This window comes from Ornithorhynchus anatinus, chromosome 4, assembly GCF_004115215.2.
Source record: "Ornithorhynchus anatinus isolate Pmale09 chromosome 4, mOrnAna1.pri.v4, whole genome shotgun sequence".
NCBI classification, from domain to species: Eukaryota; Metazoa; Chordata; class Mammalia; order Monotremata; family Ornithorhynchidae; genus Ornithorhynchus; species Ornithorhynchus anatinus.
In genome coordinates, this window is record NC_041731.1 from 44,515,999 (window position 1) to 44,539,211 (window position 23,213).

At 43.3% G+C, this 23,213-nt stretch overlaps 1 protein-coding gene across 2 annotated transcripts in view; it reads right to left on the minus strand.

Annotated features, from left to right (window-relative positions):
• The window catches only part of DENND1A (DENN domain containing 1A), a 493,337-nt gene that overhangs the window by 23,894 nt on the left and 446,230 nt on the right, over nt 1-23,213 (minus strand). For both annotated transcript variants that reach the window (XM_029062896.2, XM_029062894.2), the window contains exon 20: nt 5,487-5,575. In XM_029062896.2, the coding sequence (XP_028918729.1) occupies nt 5,487-5,575 (89 nt within the window). The remainder of the gene's footprint in view (nt 1-5,486; nt 5,576-23,213) is intronic.

Consider the following 23,213-nt stretch of genomic DNA (forward strand, 5'->3'; position numbering starts at 1 on the left):
CCAGTCCATCTTGTATCTCTTAATTGAACATCTAAAGCAGAGACAGAAAATTAAGTATGCCTCCACAGAGCAGAGCTGAGGGCCCAGGGGGAAGGCATTAGATATGCATTTAAAAATAATTGATACAGGGGTCAAGCCCCTTGTCTCCCTCGTTGAAATGTTCCTGCACAAGGATTAACAATGCCACCGTTCGCATGGTCGGAGCCACACTGTAGCGTAAGTACGCCCGAGGGACAGGTCCAGTCCCTGAGGCCATTTAGAAGCTACTACCTATAAGCCCAAATGAGAAGCCTCCATTGCTGGTTAGAATGAGAACACCGATCCCGGGTGAGGGTGGGGGGTGGCCTGAGCATTCCAACAGCAGTCTTGGAAGTAGGATTCCTGAGCTACAGAGGTGAGGCCCAGTGGGGCCAGGCTAGCCAAAATGTATCGACAGGTCGGGGGATAACATCTGGCTTCAAAAAGGGCTGGGGTAGTAGCATCTGAAGCGGAGCTCGCAATCTCCCTTCCTTGGACTTGCACCCTCAAGGGGGATATCTTGGGGATTTAGCTAATTCATTCATTTGTACTTATTGGGTGCTTACTGTGGGCAAAGCACTATACCAAGAGATTGGGAGAGCACAATATAACAATAAACAGACATGTTCCCTGTCCACAACAAGCCAAGGGAGCCTTGGGGTGGAGGCTGTTGGAGGGGAAGTTGGTCCTCAGAGTACAAAGGACCGAGGCAGACTTTAGTGGAAGAACATGATCAATAGCTGAAAGACTGGGTCTAACCTAGGGAGCTGGGATTTTTAAAGTCCAGCTGCTCTTTGCAGTCTAGTTCTGGGCTCTGCCTCTGACATGTCTCAACCTGCCCTAGTTTCCTTGAGGATAATGCCATCCACTTGTTTCCCAGGGCGATAGGTGGATTAACTCTGCCTGCCAAACAAACCCAGACACTTCAACAGCTCTAATAAATGCTTCTATCAGCTCACTGTCCGTAATGTTAATGATATCATCGGTCCGATGGTTTAGGGCCTTGAGAAAAGCCAAATCAATCAATCAATGGTATTGACTGCTTACTGTGTGCCGAGCACTTGGGGGAGTGCAATGTAACAGAGTTAGTAGACACACTCCCTGTCCACAAGGAGCTTACATTTTAGTGGCCTTAAATGGGTGGGAGATGCCTAACCAACCAGGGGATCATCGGGGAGTGGCCCTAAAGAATATGAAGAAACAGTGATGTTCAGAGGATCTTGCAGGGAGCTCTTAGGTTGCTAGTAAGGAATGATTGGAAAGACAAGGATGCACTTTGATTGAGAGAAAGCATCAGATCAGGGTTCAGTATTATGAAAACTGCACTTGGGCAAAAATTAAGGTCTTTTATATTTTATGCAGTGGGAATAATGGATCTTTCAGTGTACGTGTCTACCAACTCTGCTGAAGTGTACTCTCCCAAACACTTAGTACAGTGCTTTGCACACAGTACGTGCTCAGTGAATATCACTGATGATGACGATCTGCCCTGGGCCCTTTACTGAAATCAGGGTAACTGAGACCCCCTGCCTGTAATTCTCTGAAGACAGAAAGGGGAAGAGAGCAATACATAGTGGAGGTATGAGCCTAAGCCTCCATGGACAGGTTTTGTGGATGTTGAAAACCCACAACCGGTCTAAGAAGGAAACAACAGTACTTTGAGAGACCATGATTCACGGAGTACTTTTGAGGCCAACTGAGGCACTTTGGTTTTCTGATTTAATGGAACAGCTTTTCTAGCAGCTGAAAGAACAGCTCTAAAACAAGAAATGGAACCAAAATTTCATCAGGAGTGGAGGGAGACACATCCTGGGAATATAGGAAGACCACACCTTCTAAACTCTGCTTAAATAGCTTCTTTTTTAAATGATATTTGTTAAGCATTTACTATGTGCCAGGCACTGTACTAAGCACTGGGGCAGATACAAGCTAATCAGGTTGGACACACTTCTTGTCCCACACAGGGCTCATAATCTTAATCCTCATTTTACAGATGAGGTAACCGAGGCACAGAGAAGTTAAGTGATTTTCCCGAAGTCACACAGTAGACAAATGGCGGAGTCAGGAGTAGAAACCAGGTCCTTCTGACTCTCAGGCCTGTGGTCTGTCCATTAGGCCATGCTGTTTCTCTCTGTTTCACTGCCCATGACTTACTTTGCCATTTTGGGGCCTAGGAAGTGGGATGAGAAGTCAGGAGTGCTGTACCATCATGAACTTCAAAGTGTTCCTCATTCTCCCATGCCTACCTTACTCTTAAAGGAGTTACAGACAAAGTCAATGAGACAGTCTGACCAGGGAAGGACCTTCTTGCAAAGGTGGATCTCAGCAAGCCCTGACAGTGTCACTAGTCATGAATGCTCTCCCAGTGCAAATTGATTTTTTTTTAAGAACAATATTTTATGAAGAGTCTGTTTCATTAAAATATTTTCCGCTGGATGCTTCCTGCGTTATCAGAAGTTGGTCTTGCCAGCTGGAGCTGATGACAGTTGAGAAAAACACATCCAACGGCTGTTGTGACATGGCATTTAGATCTGGAGAAGCACTGAGGCTAGGACAAGAACAGGAAGAGGTTTGGGAAAACACTGGCGTTGCACTAAAAATGTCATTGGCATTAGGGGAGACTGGGTTTGTTTTTTTCCCCTCCAAGAGTTGTTTAAAATGTGAAAAGAAAAAAAAATCCCCCTCACAGTGAAATGCCAAAATGTGATTCGAAGCCTCTGCCTATGGTCAAACAGCATTTTGATTTATGACTGCATAAAACCAGTCTTCTGGTTTGCCACCCTGGCCACTTGAGCAATCCTACTCAATCATACCCAGGTCCCCTCCCATTTAATTCATACCAAATATTTAATTGGTCAGGAATTTCAAATGAGGGTTCTGGGCCATCCCTGTTGGGGAGGAAGCAAACAGAATGTTGCTAGATTAAAAAAACACAACAAAAACAGAAAAACAGAATCATGCATGAATGACTCTGTGCTAGAGTGCCTGTTACTTTAAAATATTGGAGTTACCAGTCACTGACTCCCTGCTGTTCACAAAAGGGTCATCTTTCAGTTCTTGATTTATTTGAGAAAGGAAAAAAGGTAAAGAAATGTGATTAGCTAGTCCGGTCTTACCAGACAGATGTCTAAAAATCTGGAATTCTGTTCTTCAAAACACTCACTTTGGCCAGCTGAACTACTGCTTGTCAATTGCAAAACTATTAGATTAATCTGGACTTAGAACAGGTCAAATACCTGCATGCAGATGACATCATTTACCAAATAAGTTCCTTTATGGGAATAGTTGAATTCTGGTAAAGTGCAATTCTCAGTGCATTCTAAGACCCAGGACTCGTGCAATGTGTTCCACAAGAGGGCAATCATGTTCCATCACTAAAGGAGCACAACAATCACAACTCACTTTTAAAAAGTGGCCCAGTTATTTTGGACTGAAAATATAAATTGAATATTTCCACCAGTCTATTCTGTCTGGGGAAAGCTCAACAAATAGCCAATTCCAGAAAAAACTTTTTTGGGGGCAATTTAACCTAAGCAAGCATTTCACCAAAATGAATGGCTTTCTGGGAAACGTTTTCCTAAAACAATTTACCATTATCTGGTTTGAGTCTTCACACCTACAGTCTTGCCAAAAACACTTCCCTAGATACTTACATCTACGTATCTATGCATAAACTAAATAAATGGCAGATATGTGAACCTTCCATTCCTAAAGGGGTATCATTTTTGGTGACAGAACTTCAATTGCCTCCAAGATTTGATAAACAGTGTGCTGGCCTCTTGGGGCGGTTTGTGTTCCATGGGCTCATTCCTCACCTAATATCTGTTGGCCCTCTATATGTTGACCAAAGACCCAACCTCTATTTTGGAGCCAACCCAACGAGGGCTTCTCAGCTGTGATACCCTGCAGATCAATAATCCCAATCACTACTGACAATGAAAACAAAATTATTCCCAGATCACCCATGATGTCATACACATTGCACCAGGCACACAGCATAATGTGATGATGTCGTGGGCTACGTCAGAGGGCAGGGCCCAGCCTGTTCATCCTCACCCCACCCACACTTGGAGTAGTTTTACCCCAAGCCCTGTAAGAGCACGGGGCTGCAGTTCGGGTTGAGCAAGGGCCGTAGCAGTAGGGCGGACCCTCCCGCTCAGGCCCAAGGTCTCTGGGCTGGCGTCCAGGGAACACCCCCTGGCTCCGCCCCTGAGTGCTTCAGGGTGGTGGCTGCAGAGATGGCAGCAGCAAGGAGGGGAGATGGAAGGAGGAGGAGGAGGAGGAGGAGGAGGAGGAGGAGGAGGAGGGAGGAAGCTAGTGATAGCCATCACAGCCTCTTTCAGCCTGGAAACAAAGCCTGAAGTGGGGTCAAGGAATGGATGGGGAGGCAAGGAGGTGTCACGGCACTTCTAGTGGCACTGCCTTGGGTCTCACCTCCCCCGTACATACGGTGCTCTTTCCTCATGTCTTTCTGAGTTCACTGTTACTCCCCAACCCACAGGCTCCCACCTGGGGCCCAGTTTCCACCTCCATCCTCAGGAGTCCAAGAGACAGCAGTTTCTGGGGACAGGGATGGGCTCTGCAGTCACTTCCTCCCCTGGGAGCACCCTTCTCACCAGGTGAAAAGGCCATTTGCGGCTTTTTCCTTCCTTATCCCCGAGCCACATTTTGGTCCATTCTCCCTTACTTCCAGCATTGATCATCATCATCAACATCATCATAATCAATGGTATTTATTGAGTGCTTACGGGATGCAGAGCACTGTACTAAACACTTGGGTTATTACAACACAACCGGGTTGGTAGACACATTCCCTGCCCACAACAAGCTTCTTGATCTTAATTTTCAATTGTCCCACTTCACCAATCGTAGTTCAAAATGATTACATTTGTTTAAGAGCAATACTGCTAATTGTGACAATCTGCCTGGCACCAATCCAGGAAGTGGGTCTGCAAATAAACTGGGACATCCCAGCAGGGCAAAAATCACTTCTAAATATCTGTTTTGGGTCCAGGATTACAAAGAAAAGCATGAGGATTTTCAAACTGAGGAAGTCTGTTGTTCTACTTTGTTCATTTCAACTTGGCTTCAGTACCCAGACCGAGGCTTGGTTACGGCCCTGTCCCAACATGCCAGGGAGCCTGGTGTAGGAAATAACCCAGAACCCTCCTCTGAGACCCGATTTAATGTCCTTTTAGTCATAACTCACAAGCTGCAGGCCAGGTGCTCTATACTTCCAGCCTCCACTGAGGCTCTCTACAGGGCTCCTGCTGGGATGACAATTCGAATCAACAGAAGCAGACCTCTGAGGTGAACCCCTGTTCCTGGAATGACCTCTTTATGAAATGCACACCCCAGGACTCCCCAGAAAAGCCTTTCAAAGGATGTGGATGGCAGGCTTCTTTGGAACAAAGCATTAGTCCTTGTGTTCATCTGGACAGAGAAGAATTTAACACGGAGATACTCACTGCTCGGGGCTGGAAACAGAGGTCCTTCGACCTTCCATGGTGATGTTGCTCTTCGGTCTCTTAACCACATGAGGTCTTGGCGGACGCACCTACAATGCACATTAAAAACATCGTGTAGGAAAGAATGAATGGAAAAGTTTGAAGGAATAGATGCTATCCACATTAAATGCTCCTAGGAATAAATGTGAAAAGCGATTGTTTTTAGAATACCCTATTAAGACCCTGAAGTATTTCTTTATCAAAGAGGTGTTATCATCTAATCTGTTTTAAAAAAGTTGAAATTCAGTGACCTACATGAGTCTAATGAAAGGTTTACACTGCTAAGGCAACTTTGGTTATATGCAATTTCTACAATTATGTATTTAAAGCTCAAATAGCATAACTGAAGTTGTTTTTTTTTTAAGAAACAATGTCACTTACTTTGCTCATTTTATGACTGGCTCAATAGAATTCATAAACACTTTTTCTATGAACTGAAGTAAAAATTAGCCCGAAGTGGCAACTAAGGGAATTTTTGTTGGGCTTTTTAATGCTTCTTCTTAACAACACTTTCCCAGGCAGAAGATACCCGGACCTAGAAAGGTCTGTCCGTCCAAGGCCTCTAATTTGGTTCCAAGAAAAAAGGTGTTAGGCATATCTGAAACAAAAACATTCAATATTGTCCGGATCTTGCAGCTTGCCTTTGGTCTGGAATCTTGAGAGATTTTTCCACCTTCATTTTTTGAAAGGAGAAAAATCACTGCCCTCAGGAAAGAAGAGAAAATCCAGATTCTAACCATCCAAGCTCCTCTTGACAAGTACTATTTATTTTCAGTGCACTCCTGGACCAGGAAGGGGAAGGAACTTAGTTTTGATTTATATACATTTTTGACTCACGAATTTAAATATGAAACAGTTTTCTCCTAACGTCACATAACAGTAACAAATACCACAACTCTACAAGTAAGTAATGTTCTGAGTGGTGGTGAAACTACACACCTTCGAAGTAGGCTGGAGCAACTTTATTCAACTTAAATGGTGACAATCTCTCAATTCAGAAGAGTCTGAATTTACCATTTGAGTGTAAATGCCTTGATGGAAAATGAAGCCATCCTGTTTCCCAGACAGAATAGGCAAGATGAGAGAGGTCTATATGGGATTTCCTCCCCACTGACCTCCACTAAACTATCCCGTTCTCCTTCGAAGCTCTTCTACAAAAAATCACCTTCTCCACCTTCTTGATTATGTCATCACATCACTGCACTTTTGAGTAGTAGTTTTTTCTGTGTGCTTTCTATCATTTGTATCTAATATTTAGCTCTTCTACCTGTCCACTTGGCCAATATATATTATGGTTACTATGTGCCAAACACTGCTCTAAGCACTGGGGTAGATACAAGGTAATCAGGTTGTCCCACATGGGGCTTATAGTCAATCTCATTTTAAAAATGAGGTAACTAAGGCTCAGAGAAGTTAAGTGGCTTGCCCAAGGTCAGACAGCAGACAATTGGCGGAGCCAAGATTAGAACCGACATTCTCTGACTCCCAAGCTCGTGCTCTTGCCACTAAGCCACGTTGCTTCCTCATTAGATTGTAAAACTCTCGGGGGCAGGAACTTGGAGAAGCAGCGTAGCCTAATGGATAAAGCACAGACCTGGGAGTCAGAAGGACTTGGGTTCTAACCCCAGCTCTGCTGCATGCCTGCTGTTTGACCTTGGGCAAGTCACTTCACTTCTCTGGGCCTCAGTTCCCCTATCTGTAAAATGGGCATTGAGACTGTGAGCCCCTTGTGGGGCAGTGACTACGTCCAACCTGATTATCTTGTATTTACCCCAGTGCTTAGTATAGTTCCTGCCACATAGTAAGTGCCACTAAATATATATATACATATATATATATATATATATATTTTATATATATACATATATCGTATGTTCTGCAAGTGCCCAGTGCAGAGCTTGGAGCACAACTGGCAGGTACTCTAAATTTTGTTGATGATGTACTCACTGCTTCAACCTAGAGTGTCAGAATCCCCAACAAGTACTTCTGTATGAAGCACATTCAGAAGCCCTAAGAAAAAAAAACAATCCTTCTTGGGTATCATCTCGTGCAGCCTCAGGCCTGAACAGGTCTAATCTAAGCAAACTATTTTCAAGTGGTTTGTCCAACTTGACTTGTCTTGTGAATATATTCCAGTGTTTGGACAAGGGAAGGTAAAGCCAACCTTGGTGGAACCTGCTGCCAAATTCCTTCTTTCTTATCTTTATTTTCTCTTCCATAACTCTAGTGTATAGGAAATAATTGCAGTGGAAGCTCCCAACCTAAAGACTTGGAATTTCTGAGCACTCTAAATAACTTTAAACTCCAGCTCTGTTGTAAGACAAACCCATAAATTCCCATTCCCACAGAAAGTGCTAGTGTACTATTAAGTATACCCCACATCTGGAAAATGAGACACTTTAAATCTTCATTTCAAAGAAAGCGTATACAGTAGAGACGAGGGAGAAATTCACAGAGAATGGCTGCCACTGATTCCAGAGGAAATGAAGAGGAGAAAATGGTTTGTAGAGGGGAGTGGGGAGAAGGGAGAAGGACATTTTCGGAAAGGTCAGGTGTTAAGGTCCAAAACACTGGCCTTCAGACAAGGCTGTGCCTTTCTACAATAAAAGCCGTTTAAGAATGTGAACTTACGGCTAGAATGGAAGGATTAAGTTTGTGGCAACTTCGACTGAACTTGCAACGTGGTGAAACATGGGGAAAAGAACAACAGAGCTAATTAGACGAGCTGAGCTGTCAGAGTGCAGCTGAATGGCTCAGTGCCAACAAACAAAAGGAATGGGCTGGCAATCAGCAGGATCGATGGAGGAGACTGCTTCATTAGGGATGATAAAACAGAGCGAGGGAGAGGGAAGGGGGATAGACTGAGAGACACAGAGAACGAAGCATAGAGAAAAGGAGAGGCAGAGGGGAAAGCGGGAGGGGGATATGGAGGGGGAGGTGGAAGGGGGGAGAAGAGACACAGAGAAGTAAAGGAAGAACAAGAAAGGAGATGGGAGAAAGGGGTATATAGGAAAGGAGTGAGGGGGGAAAGAGAAGAAAAACAAAACTGTTTAATTAAGCCCGAGTTGGAAGATGATGCTTAATGCTGGCTTGTCATCATGCTGAGAACACTTTCACCTTTCCAGGGGTGCCTTAGGAGAGGAAAATACAACACTGAATGGCCTCACTGGTGCTACAGGAGGTCAGCAGCGTCTGGGGAAAAAATGCTAAGAAGGATTTTGGGTCTGTGTAATGGGGGGGACGTCAGGGGAAAGTTGGGAATCCAGCCAATTCCCTACTGGACTGAAAATCTAATAAATCTAAGTCGGCAGGGTTAAAAGTGTATTGAATACAAAAACATCAAGTACATTTTGATTTTAAAGGAGGGAGCAAGAGAGCAATAGCAAATTCTCAGTTTATAAAGCAACTTCACATTCAGTCCCGAAGTAGTCTGTCCCCCTCCCGTTGTCCTTTATTGCTTTGTCTACTTTAAGTGTTTTTGTCTTAGATTTATAAAGAAGAAAGGGACACCCAAACCAAACTCCAAATGCATCCCCCCACACCCCATTCTAACTTCAGTCACCAGGTTATTTGCAACAAGACTGCTCCCAGAGAGGCTGAAAATCCTTGATGAGTGCTCCTAAGAGTCCCCCACAAAAGGGAAACATAAAAGGACTTAGAAAAACCCAGACATTTTATTTTAAACACCCAACCACTCTATTTGTTGCAGCTTTCTTCCCTTAGTATTTCCACTTCTCCTTTTGTGTTAAAAACTGATGTCTACAAGGACTCTCTCTGGGTTGGATTGGGAAAGCCTTGAACAGCATGGTCCAAACCCCAGTGTGTTTTCATATTACCCATACAGATATTCATGTTTTTCCCCTTTCTTTCCTCCCGTTAACATTTGAGTACCAAAGGGTGCCTGGCCTTGTTCTAGGTTCTTTGGGACAAAGGAACAGAACATGTGGATTTCCTCCATTCCTACTGCAATGCAAGGCTTCTCCCCATCATTTCCCTGTCATTCCTTGTCTTCCTTCATCTCTGCAATAGGAGTATGTGGGGGGGGCGGGGCGCAACACAAGAAATACCAAACACCGTGATGGGGGAAATTTACAGTGTAACAAACAGCTGATAGAATCCCAGGAAGAATAAATGCTTCTAGAGATATTTAAATGAGCCCAATTTTTTTCCCTAAGAATCTTGCATTCCATTGTCAACTGAAACGTTTGTTCTTACAATGTGAATACTTTTAACCTGTCCCCAATCATGTACAGTACCACGGTAGTTGATGGGACATGACCGGATCACATAGTGACATAAATATGGGCTATATACTAGAGTGGAAAGATGAAATAGAGACAGTATTCCTGGTGACCTAAACTATTTCACTAGAAGCCTTGGGAAGCAGCATGGCATAGTTTATAGAGCATGCGCCTGGGAGTCAGAAGGTCAGGGGTTCTAATCCCGGCTCCACCACTTGTCTGCTGTGTGACCTTGGGCAGGTCACTTCACTTCTCTGGGCCTCAGTTACCTCATCTGTAAAATGGGGACTGAGACTGTGAGCTCCATGTGGGACAGGGGCTGTGTTAACCCGACTTGTTTGTATCATCTACCCTAGTGCTTAGAACAGTGCGTGGCACAGAGTAAGCGCTTAACAAATAACACGATTATTATTATTTTATTCCGCATCATGACCAGTGAAATCTCCCCAAGATACTTTTGTGCTGTCTTTGCTAAGAACCAAACAAGTGGAATCAATCAATCAAACAATGGTATTTATTGGGCGCTTACTGTTTGCAAGGCACTGAAGTAAGCACTTGAGGGAGTATAATGCAACAGAATTGGACCAAGAGCTTCTGGAACACTTTGACTTAGGGAAAACTGGAAGAGTGAACTTAATTTCCCAACATATGACATTAAACCAGCCCAAAAGTGTTGCCTTCTATCCCCAAAACATTCTTGCCTACATTAATACACACTGTAGATCAATCATATTTTACACTCTTAGAACATACATGGACATCCATATATATATATATATATGTATGCCTATATATGCAAATTCATACATATATTACACACACACACATATATATATATTTTACACATATAAAGGAAAAGAAATTTGTAGCATTTGCACCACTGAAAACTAAATATCCTAATAGAAGAGCAAACAGATAGGCCATCTCCATGGACACTTAGAACATGCACTGAAGGTTAAAAACAGGTGAACAGGAGTTAACCTGGTTGTTTGAGGAATCTAAAGGTCTAAGAGAGGCTAGATTGGAAAACTTGCAGTGGGTATAGAAGCACAGAAAATACTGTCCTGCAATATAATTAGGTCAGTTGGACAAAAACCTTGGCTAGAATGACAAACTCTTGGGGTCTGTGGCTACATTATCCACTAGCTTAAACAATTAATGTGTCAAATGATGTTCTTGGGTAAATAACTGTTACTGCTGTAGGTCTAGTAGATTCCATTTTTAAGGCACCTGCCATACTTAATAATGATACAGTGTGGTTACAAATCTGTGTTTAAAATAGAAAACTGCTTAGGCAACATTTTCATGCTGAAAATAGGTACTGTTCTGAAGAATATGTTTGCAGAGTACTTGCTTCAAAGATGGGTGCGTTTTTCCTCCTAGACTGTGGTGATTTCAATATGTTCATAGCGCATCACCATTTGAAGGGTCCTCATTTAGCATTTCAAATGAACCTCCTGTCCTCTAGGTAGGGCCAGGAGTGGAACAAAGACCTGCCTGCACTTGAGAAAACTTATTCTTCTTGGGATTAATCTCCTTTTTCTAGGCAGGGACATTACAGGCTTTTCCAAACCAAGATTAGGTAAAAAGGAATACCTTCCTGCCACACATTTAGTGCAGAGCGTTAAAAGCTCAGGGGAAAAAAAAATTGGATCCACAATTATGATCTGCTTTCAGAAATCCATGCACTTAAAAAACACCACACCCCAAAGCACCAGCCCTCTAAATGATCTGAACTGCACGTTGCAGAATCTGTCCAAAAAGGGAGAGAAAATAAGCAGAAAATGCAAGTTTAGGGTGGTGCCACGCAGAGAGAATGGGAGTTGAAGAGCACAATTCCCACTTTGTTTTTGCAGTACTGGAGAATCCAAACCCCCAGGGTTTAGTAATGCTGTTAAGAGAGCAGTTCAGGCAGTAAGCTGTGGCAGGGAGGTGAAGTCACCGACTACTCACGGGCCTAGCTGAGCGCTGTATCTTTGGAGGAGGCGGCCGAGGAGGGCGGAGTCTTTGATGCTGCATTAAAGTGGAAACTTAAACATCAGTACACACCAGGAGCAGTTAATAATTATGCCCACATTCTGCCCAATGAAGAACATTTGGTTTTGCAATCTATATAACGTGATAGATCTTTCCCACTGAAACCAACACTCTCATACAATAGTCCCATCAGTCCTATCCCAAAAGACCGAACTTGTCAGTGAAACATCAGATCTAAAAAGTCTCTCCCCTGCCCAAGTAACTAATAGTAAGTAAAGTCCATGTCTCATATTCCAGTAAAACAACACATCAGATCTAAGTCATCTGTTACAACAAATAGAAAAAAAGAAAAATCTTCCAAAACAGTTATATGCTAAGACTTTCAAATTGTACTTAGAACCAGTTATGGTGAGTCAGGATGCAGTGAAATTTTGGCAGTCTTATAGTTTGGTTTGGCAAAGCTCTAGTTTAAAAACTCAGCAAGACACTTTAAGTGATACTCTGTCATTTAGTGATCAGAACTAAAACTGGAAGCCAGGGTTTTTGGGTTCTGCTAATTTAGCCTCGCATCCATTGCTTGGGCAAGTTCCCCAGACTCTCGGCTTTCTATCCTCTCCCTGAAGATTGGGCATGAGGATCCTGGGAAGTTTCAAACTCACAGAGTGTTTGGAAATCACCTAAGAAGTTAGGGAGCTCCAACACCCAAATGGCAGAAAACTCCTGCCAGAAAAGCTCTACTATAATTCACGTGAGACTGGCGAATAAAATGAGAGCCAAGAGACACACTTCTAGGAGCATTCTTTAGTCCACACTAATTTCAGCACATTCGGCATAATTCAGATGACTTATGTAAAATGCTTCCGATTTAACAAACTACTCGAGGAAGCAGTATCACTGCCTAATGGTCTGGGTACCACAGTTCACCTGCTGCACTTGGGGAGGTGATTTGTTTAGAATCCACACTCCCTAACAAGAGAAATTTGGGTGAAAATGTTGGAAGCCTTCCCATCTTCAGTGCTGTTAGCAGCAGAGTAGAAGCCAACTGCAATCTTATTCAATCTTCCCCCAAACTGAATGACAAAGGCAACAAGGGAGAGAGCTAGAGACCACACAGCTTCCAAGGATTAGCTCTTGGCGAGATGGTCAATACTTCGATTGTAGGCCTTCCACAGATGGTAGCGGTGAACCTCACTACCTTTATTACTCGCAAGAAATACTTGTCCAAGGGAATGAGCGACAAGATTGGCTAGTACAATATCCAATCAATATAACTTCCTTTCCGAGTATAGCCGAGGCCAGAAAGAACACATATCAGGCCCCATTACAACATAAAGCCTTTCCTTAGAATCAACAGTCAGGACCGAGCTACCAGTCTGAAGACTGTTATCTCCTTGACCTCGTTCCCGTGTTAGATAGCAACAGCTGTTCAGAGAAGCAGAGGAATTGGAAACTGAGAAGTAGAAATGACTTCGCCCATTCCCACTCACTGAAAAACAGGCAGGGCATTCAGTTCAGCAGTTTATAATTCAGGAAGGATGAGACCACCTAAAATGTACATTTAAGAATGGGCTCCAGAATTTTGTGAGACTTCAGGTGATGAAGGTGACACAGCAGACTAAAGAATACCAGTATTATCGACCCTGGAGAAGAGTGCCATGTAAAACCAGGCATCACCCTCACTTTCCCCTACAGCAAAATATCTATTCCAATTTTAGAGCTCTTGCCACTAGTGCTTGTTTTCAATAATTTTGCTCTTTGCTGGTTATTGAAGATACCCTAAGTCTGTGTTGGTTTCTTACATTCTGGATCAATTTGAAGATACTGTGAGTTTGTTGTGCCTTACATTTTGAATCATTTTACTGTTAACTTAAGATTGGTTTTACTGTTTATTTCTTATATCCTGTAGTGGTTTGTGCTTTTCTCATTTAGAAGCAAGTGCTGGGCCCTGGAATCTTGGGTGGCTGGGCTTGGGCCAGTGCATTCAATTTTATCTGGTTTTGCCAAAAGGAGCTCCCCAAGTTGTGTGATCCCAACCTAGATTGTAAGCTTGGTGTGGGCAGGGAACGTGTCTACCGACTCTGTTATACTGCACTCTCCCAAGTGCTTAGTAAAGTGCTTGGCAGACAGTAAGTGCTCAATAAATACCATTGACTGATTGATCTTAGAGTTCTCTTCAGGGTGGTAACAGCAGCCACTAGAATTACTGCTCTCGAGAAAAGCTGCACTCACCACGAGGACTTTGGTGCTGCCTTGGGGTTCTTCCCGGCCTGAGACAGCTGTAGAAGGGAAGCTGTGAAGCAAATTGTGGGTTACTGATCCCTTTTTTGACCTTGGCTGACCTTAGCTTTGTTCCGAACTTGGTTCCAACCCTGACAGCGGATTGAGCCTCCTGGGGCTCTACGACGTATATGTTGATATGTCCTCATTTTGTTTTAGATCTGCCTTTCCCTGTAGCTTTCCTCTTCTCCATTCCAAATGCCCCACCACTTAATTCAAAGTTGCTGATTACCATCTACCTCAATTTGTTTTCTGTTTGGCCAGCTCCCCTCATCTCATTCTCAAGCCCATGGGTGTAAGTATGAATATGGACAGATGCACTGCATTTAAACATTTTTTCCAAAGAACCAGTTTGCTATGTTGGGACCTAAGCTTGATGCTGTGTGTATGAGGGGAAAAAAACCCATCTGGTTTGCTAAACTGAGTAGTTTCCCAATTCTCCCCACTTCGCTTAGGTATAACCTAATTGGTCTGCATTTTGCAATTCCCACTTCTCATCCTGAGAAAAATCAGAAAATTGGGGTCTGCTAGATTCTGACTTTGCCCGTTATTCCATTCTTCGCTGATGACTCTTTCCTCTTGGGGCAGTACGGGCAAGCACCATGCCTCCTCAGGTTTAATATTCTAGCAAGTGGCACATAAACCTGATCTCAGGACAAAATGGTGGGATCCTGTTTTAATTACCCAGGTATCTGCTAGTTAACAGATTTAAGTGTAAACCCTCAGGAATCTCATGTTCCAGGGTAGGGTGTCCTAGTAATTAGTTCCGATGATCATCTTTCCTCCTTTAATCCCAGTGGAAGGGTAATTTAAGAGTGATTTCTTCTCTTCCCCTTTTGTTTCCACCCTGAAAGATGTCACATCTCTTCATTCTGAGATTATTTTGTGAAGAACCAACCTGCCTCCTTTGGTTTTGTCTCTAGAGGCTACAGGGTTGCTATTCTGGTAGGGAAAACACTTCCAAATTTCAGTGAGGACAGGTCGGGGGACCCTACTGTTGCGAGTGGATTTCTCATTCATCATACAAATCTAATTTTTTTTTTTTGGTTGTCATAGGAACATCCACTCCACATTTCTCTCTCTATAGCACATTTGATTTCCCACACATTGAGCCTCATCATGTTTGCAGACATAATTTAGAAGAGTCATGTTTCCCCATAACCCCCATCATTCCCAGTTGGAGCTGAGGAATCCACCTAAGAAAGCACACCACTGGAGGTTTTCTTTGGCTCCTATAGAGGGAGTTAGCATGAACAGCATGGACTAGTGTATAGAGCATGGGCCTGGGAGTCAGAAGGACCTGGGTTCTAATCCTGCCTCCACCACTTGTCTGCTAAGAAACCTTGGGCAAGTCACTTTACTTCTCTGGGCCTCAGTTACCTTAACTATAAAATCTGTTAAGACTGTGAGCCCCATGTGGGACAGGGACTGTATCCAACCTGATTAGGTTGTATCTACCCCAGAGTTTAGAACAGTGTTTGACACATAGTAAGTGCTTAAGAAATATCATCACCATCATTATCATCAGTCAGTGGAAAGCTACAAGATAATGGCAATAGCTTCGGTTCGCATGATGTCATAATTTAAAAAAATGAATGAAAAGGAAAACCCATCCACAAAAGGCTTTGGGTACCTCCTGGCAAGTACTTAAGGACCCACTTTTGCAAGGCATTATAGAGTGAGTAGTATGAAGACAACATCCTGAACAGAGCCCTAGACTTGATCCCCAGTATGGTTTCTGTGCCTTTGCCTCACAGGGAAAGTGGATCAGCTTGAGGAGGGATGCTCACCACTCCCTGAAAGGTACATTTTAAGATCTGAGTCTTCAAAGCTATGAGGAAGCTCCTCCTCTTAATAGCTTTCCTTTGGAAACCAAAGGAAACAAAAACTGAGATTCAGCAGTCAGGTAGGTCTGTGTCTGCCTTCATCCTGACAAATAACCAGTGTGGCTAAATCAATGTTGGAAAGCACAACATGAACACAACTGAGGAAGGGCACTAAAAAGTAATTGACACGGAGGTCTACCAGAAGATAACAGTTATTTGCCCTTTGCCAGTGCTTCATTTTTAATGTTGGTGTTTGTATCTGTCATCGGGATGGGATAAGTAAGTGTATTCATAGTATATGAAGATCATATTTACTGGGACAGCATCTGATTTGCAGTTAATTTGTTGATGCAGCAAAATACATTGTTTCCAAAAGGTCAGCAGGGGAAGCCGTGTTGGAATATCAACTTAATTACCTGTGCTGTATGGATGAATGGGTACACCGTGCGGGGCTGCAGTGCTGAAAACAGCTAAATTACTAGGCATGTACTGGAATGTAGAGTGCAGAACACACAGGCATAAAAGGTCCAAGTTAACCCGTTCCTTCACATCCATACTTCCTAATCCTGCCCGTTTATTTCCTGTAATGGAGACATCTTTCCGTTCGAATGGGACACTTCTGACAAGGAGACGGTATTCATAGATTTGAGCGTCACGTGGAGAATCTCTGCATACACACACCGGGTCCAGGAAAATACAAGAGTGTTTCAATCAGTCATCCAGTGGCATTTACTGAGTGCTTGCTGTGTGCAGAGCACTGTATTAAGTGCTTGGGAAGCTAAAAATAAAATAATCAGTCAGTGGCTTTCACTGAACGCTTACTATGTGCAGAGCACTGTCCTAAGTAGTTGGGTGATTACAGTACTACAGAGTTGGAAGATACAATAATAATAATGATAATGTTGGTATTTGTTAAGCACTTACTATGTGCAGAGCACTGTTCTAAGCGCTGGGGTAGACACAGGGGAATCAAGTTGTCCCACGTGTCCCACAGTCTTAATCCCCATTTTACAGATGAGGTAACTGAGGCACAGAGAAGTTAAGTGACTTGCCCACAGTCACATAGCTGACAAGTGGCAGAGCTGGGTTTCTAACTCATGACCTCTGACTCCAAAGCCCGTGCTCTTTCCACTGAGCCACAAATTCCTGCCCATAGCAGCTGTACCTTGTCCTTCAAGGTGAGCACTATTCAGAAGGTGAGCACTATTCAGACAGCAATGGTAGAGAGGGGAAAGCTTTGCCCTCCCGCTAGCAGTTGAGTTGTCTTTGTCGTAATGCTGATGATTTGCACTGAGCCAACCACACTCTGTGTGTGATCCTCCTATACCCAGCAGTCCTCTTTGATTGCAAGAAGATTGATGGGAAGAATGGTCATAAACAGAATATTTCTGTGATTTCAGCAGCAGCAAACACCACCAAGCCCTCACCTCGCTTTGTTAGCCATTGCTGTGTATGGTATTCAGAGTAGCTTATTAAGGGCTGGAGGAGTCTTTTCCACTTGCTTGTCCAAACCAGAGGAAAAGTTAAAAACAAGAATGGAAAAACAAAGACAAACAATAGCCACACAAAAAAATAAATACATAAGTATATATACAATGGCCACCTGAATAAGTAGATGGACCAGAGCTCGAAAATGGTAGGAGCATTAGAGTAGGGCAGGAGCACCCAGATGCATCTGTTTTAGGCAGCAACATCCCCTGGACTGATTTGGAAGGGCTGTTCCTTGTAATTGTCTGACTACAAAACCACTTCCTGAAGCCACTGCTTCATTCATTAATTCACTCATTCAATCATATTTATTGAACGCTTACTGTGTGCAAAGCACTTCAATAAGAAAAGATCTCTCCGAAACAAGGAATAGCAGCCTCTGTGAGCCATCCTTCATCAGGCCAGAAAGCCTTGCCAACTTGTTGGCAATTGGGACTCAATTTCATAGCAGCAGCCAACAAGAGACACCATAAGCGCTTAGTACAGTGCTTAAGCGCTTAATACAGTGCTTTGCATACAACACGCGCTCCATAAATATGATTGAATGAATCTTTTCTGATTGATGACTGTTCCCTGTCATCACCCTGCACCCTGGTCAGAAGGAGCATAAAATGGAAATGGTACTTTAATATGGTGAGTGAGGTGGGAAAAGGTAAAAACCAAAAAAGATAAAAACCTTATAACTCTGTACCACATCAGCCAGGGAGTTAGGAGCTGGGGAGCCATGGCTCTCTAAAGTCTTCTTAAGTGGAAAACACTTAAAAAACAGAAAGGGCTTATCCTGCTTACTGCCTTTCAGCAGCCCATATCCAGTTTGTACATTATTGATATGCAACAATCAGGAGAGGCATTGCTCTTTTTGATTAAAGCCTAAACGAAGATCAGGATAATAATGTTGGTATTTGTTAAGCGCTTACTCTGTGCAGAACACTGTTCTAAGCACTGGGGGAGATACAGGGTAATCAGGTTGTCCCACGTGAGCCTCACAGTCTTAATCCCCATTTAACAGATGAGGTAACTGAGGCACAGTGAAGTTAAGTGACTTGCCCACAGTCACACAGCTGAAGGCACCCTGAATGGGACAAACCCAATAATAATTACAATAACAATAATAATAATTGTGGTATTTAAGTGCTTACTATATGCCAGACACTGTTCTAAACACTGGAATATAAACAAGCAAATCGGGTTGGACACAGTCCCTGTCCCACATGGGACTCATGATCTTAAACCCCATTTTACAGATGAGAGAACTAAGGCTCAGAGAAGTGAAGTGAATTGCCCAAGGTCACACAGCAGACAGGTGGCAGAGCTGGGATTGGACTTCAGGTTCCTTGTGGGCAGGGATGTGTCTAGCAACTCTGTTGTATTGCAATTTCCCAAGTACTCAGTAGAGTCCTCGACAAGAAGAAACCAATGATTGAGAAAGAGTCGCTATTGACAATGTACAAGGTATTGGCAATGGGATGGGGTTCTGTAATGTAAGTGCTTGCTGTAGATGGTGAAAGAATGGGAAAGAAACAGAAAATGAATGGAAATTGCATTCATTTAAGTGCACATAAGACATTCCTCTTTCAATCAATGTTATTTATTGAGCATTTACTGCTTGCAGAGCATTGAACTAAGTACTTGGGAGACTACAATAGAATTGGTGGACATGATCCCTGTCCTCAAAGAGTTTACAGTCTAGTTTTATGGGTCAAGGTATCTATACTTTTTCAAAAGTATTTCTGGGCAAAAGCAGTGGAACAACATGGTGGGGGTGGTCAAAGACAACGAAAAAAAAAAAGAGGTGACATTTCTACCTCCTTCTCTCTCTGGAGCACATTTGAAGAGGGAGAAGACCAAGCAGGCAGTCTCTGCACTCACAGAGGCAAAGGCACTGTGTCCAACTTGATAAACTTGCATCTACACCCATGCTTAGAACAGTGCTCGAAAAGAACTTGATATACACCATTAAAAAAAAAGGCAACCTGAAAATGGGAGAGATTCAAGAAGCTTGATGGTACACAGTGGATAGAGCATGGGCCTGGGAGTCAGAAGGTCATGGGTTCTAATCCTTGTGTCTAATGTCTTCTAATGTCTGCTGTGACCTTGGGCAAGTCACTTCACTTCTCTGTGCCTCAGATTCCTCATCTGTAAAATGGGGATTGAGAATGTGAGCCCCATGTGGGGCAGGGACTGTGTTAACCCGATTCGCTAATACCCACCCCAGCTCTTAGTATAATGCCTGGCATATAGTAAGCTCTTAACACATACCATACTTATTATTATTACCTATTCAACTCCACAGACAGCTTCTATTGTAACCACAGAATCTGCCACTTGTCTGCTGTGTGATTTTGGGCAAGTCACTTAACTTCTCTGTGCCTTAGTTACCTCATCTGTAGAATAGGGTTAAGACTGTGAACCCCATGTGGGACAACCTGATTACCCTGTATCTACCCCAGTGCTTAGAACAGTGCTTGGCACATAGTAAGTGCTTAACTAATACCTTGTGGTGTTACTTGGCACACATCTCTCTACTCCTCAACACCTCAAATGGTTACTCTTCTCCCTCTGCATCCAGGAGAGATTCCTTACCATTGTGTTCAAGGCTCTCCCCACTGCTCTTTCCATTTTCCATATCAGTTCTCTTCATCTGCTACTTCCCAGTTCACGCTCTTCAATCTTTCCCAGATCACCTTCTAACAATTCCTTGCTATACTCTCCTAGTTCTGATCCTTAGCTTGCTAACTCCTAGCTCAGCGTGGCCCCTAGTGGAAAGAGCCCAGGCTTGGGAGCCATAGGTTGTGGGTTCTAATCCTGGCTCCACCCCTTATCAGCTGTGTGACTCTGGGCCAGTCACGTAACTTCTCTGTGTCTCAGTTACCTCATCTGTAAAATGGGGATTAAGACTGTGTCCCCCACGTGGGACAACCTGATTACCTTGTATCCCCCCCAGCGCTTACAACAATACTTTGCAAATAGTAAGCGCTTAACAAATACCATCATTATTCTTATTCCCCGAGTCTGGAAAATGTTTCCCTCCCAGTCCCAAATCTGCTCCAACCACTGCTCTCCCCATTTTTAAAGCATTCCTAAAATTCAACTTCCTCTATAAACACTTCCCAAATTAATTTGCAAAACCTCATGCATGAGAGTCCCTTTAACCCTTGTGTACTTTAATGCTAAGCTCAGCACTTGTGCACATATGGAAATTTTATTTATATATTTATCAGTACAGTCAATTATTTGTTCAGTAGTTTCATCCTGCTGTGCTCTCGTGGCTCAGTGGAAAGAGCACGAGCTTGGGAGTCAGAGGTCATGGGTTCGAATCCCCACTCTGCCACTTGTCAGCTGTGTGCCTGTGGGCAAGTCAGTTAACTTCTCTGTGCCTCAGTTACCTCATCTGTAAAATGGGAATTAACTGTGAGCCTCACGTGGGACAACCTTTCATTCAATAGTATTTCATTCAATAGTATTTATTGAGCGCTTACTATGTGCAGAGCACTGTACTAAGCGCTTGGAATGAACAAGTCGGCAACAGATAGAGACAGTCCCTGCCGTTTGACGGGCTTACAGTCTAATCGGGGGAGACGGACAGACAAGAACAATGGCAATAAATAGTCAAGGGGAAGAACATCTTGTAAAAACAATGGCAACTATTACCCTGTATCTCCCCCAGTGCTTAGAACAGTAAGGGCTTAACAAATACCAACATTATAATTACAATTCCAGGTTCATATTTTAATGTTTCTCTGGCTATAACTCTCCATAAATATTTTTTATCTACCACTGCCAATGGCAATCTCCTTGATGGCAGGGAATGTGTCTTACTACTGAAGTACTAAATGCTTAGCAGAGTGCACAGTGTTCAGTAGGTGCTCAAATGCCATTGGTTGAATGAAATCCTCCATTCTAGGCCAAATAATAGCGGAAAAATAGGCCACAAGGCCTCTCAATGGAACATTATCATCTCCAGGGCAAAGAGCAAGATGAGCACTTGGACTGGATTATTTTACAGAAGAAAGGAAATTAGCTATTGAGTCGACATCAAGCACTTGATGGAGAGAGATAAGAGGATGGTAACATCCCTCAGCATTCTCCGCAGATGTGCCCTAAACCTATAGGTAAGAGGGAGACTGAAAAGAGGAAAGGAGAGGGAGGAAAAGAGAGGGAAATTTATGGGGAGGGGCGGAGGAGAAGGGAGGAAGATAGGAAAAGAGAGGGAGAGAAGGGAACAAAGAAGGAGAAAGGGACAGAGAGAATGCCACAATTAAATGCCCTAATTTAATGAGGAAAGAGGTTAAGGGCATCTGGTTAATTTTTCTCACTGGTCATCACATCGATGCTCTGACCTAGGAATGAAACTGAGATGGATACAAGAGGACAATACAGAGATTTTATGCAGCTACATGAACCCTAAACTAGAGAGAATGGCTTTTGTTCTGCAGTACGGGAAACCACGCTTATGCAAGGCATAAAATTAAAAAGAGGGCCTTTTTTTGTTGGAGCCCTCTTTTTGGACTAGGTCCTTTGAAATGTCCTTCACTCTCTCTCAGGAAAAGTTACCTCCTCCCCTCCCCACCACTTCTACCATGAGTTCCTGCCTTGCGTTTCAATCCTGACCATGGCTATTACTGTTCATAATGGGAGAAAATATTAAATAATTCACTTCCCTTCGATTATGCTTCCGAGAACACGGGACCTAAGATCCATCCCAGAAGTGAAAGACCTGGTCAGCCACCTGGTTCCTGAGTCACCAACATCATTTCAAGCTTACACTTTCCACAGCTACAGCCCCACGGGAACACAGTCAATTTTGGCAGGGCAGGATTCCCCAACATCAGAAGCAGCATGACACGGTGAAACAGCGTGCACTGGCCAGTCGGAGGACTTGAGTTCTAAATCCCAGTTCCACCGCTAGTCTGCTATGGGACTTGGAGCAAGACATTTAACATCTCTGTAATCCTTTTGGAATTCGTTAAGCTCTTACTATGTGTCAAGCACTGTTCTAAGCGCTAGGGTACAGTTAATCAGGTGGACACAGTCCCTGCCCCACATGGGGCTCACAGACTAGGTAGGAGGGGGTAGTGTTTAATCCCCATTTTACAGATGAGGTAACTGAGAAGTGAAGTCACTTTCCCAAGGTCACACAGCAGACAAGTGGCAGATCTAGGATTAGAACCCAGGTCCTCTGAGTCCCAGGCTCATGTTCTTTCCACTAGGCAATACTGCTTCTCTGTACCACAGTTTTCTCATCTGTAAAATGGGGATTAAATACTTGTTCTCTCTCCTTCTTAGACTGGGTGCCCCATGGGGAAACATGGACTGTGTCTAACCTGATTAGCTTGTATCTACTCCATTGCTTAGAAGAGTGCTCGGCATATACAAAGTGCTTAACAAATACCACAATTATTATCAGAAATCATTACTCCAGCAACAGAAACCCAAAGGGAACAATTTGGGGGTTGGCAAAATTAGAATCCATAATAAAAGAGTTTCATTTTAGAGAAAGGAATTTATATGTTGCAAGAGATAACCAAGTGGATGCTACATCAAAGTTAAAAATATAAGCAATCCCCAGAACTTCACCTTCAGGTGATAAGATTTTTGCAATTCATAGAACAAGCTGGTGACAAAATAGTGCCATGCTAAAGCAAAATGACACACCACTGTAAAGTCATATTTTTTTCTGTACCCCTCCCATTTACGGTCATTAAAATATAAACTAAATATTTGAGAGACATTGGGCCGCTGTCCTGGAGGGTGCCAGAAAAAATGACTTCTGCTTCTTCAATTGGCATTTGTGATCCTCAAAATAGAACACAGAAGATACCAGCCAGGCAGAACAGAAGAGGGACCCTTTACAGTTCTTGAAGGGAAGGGTTATCTGC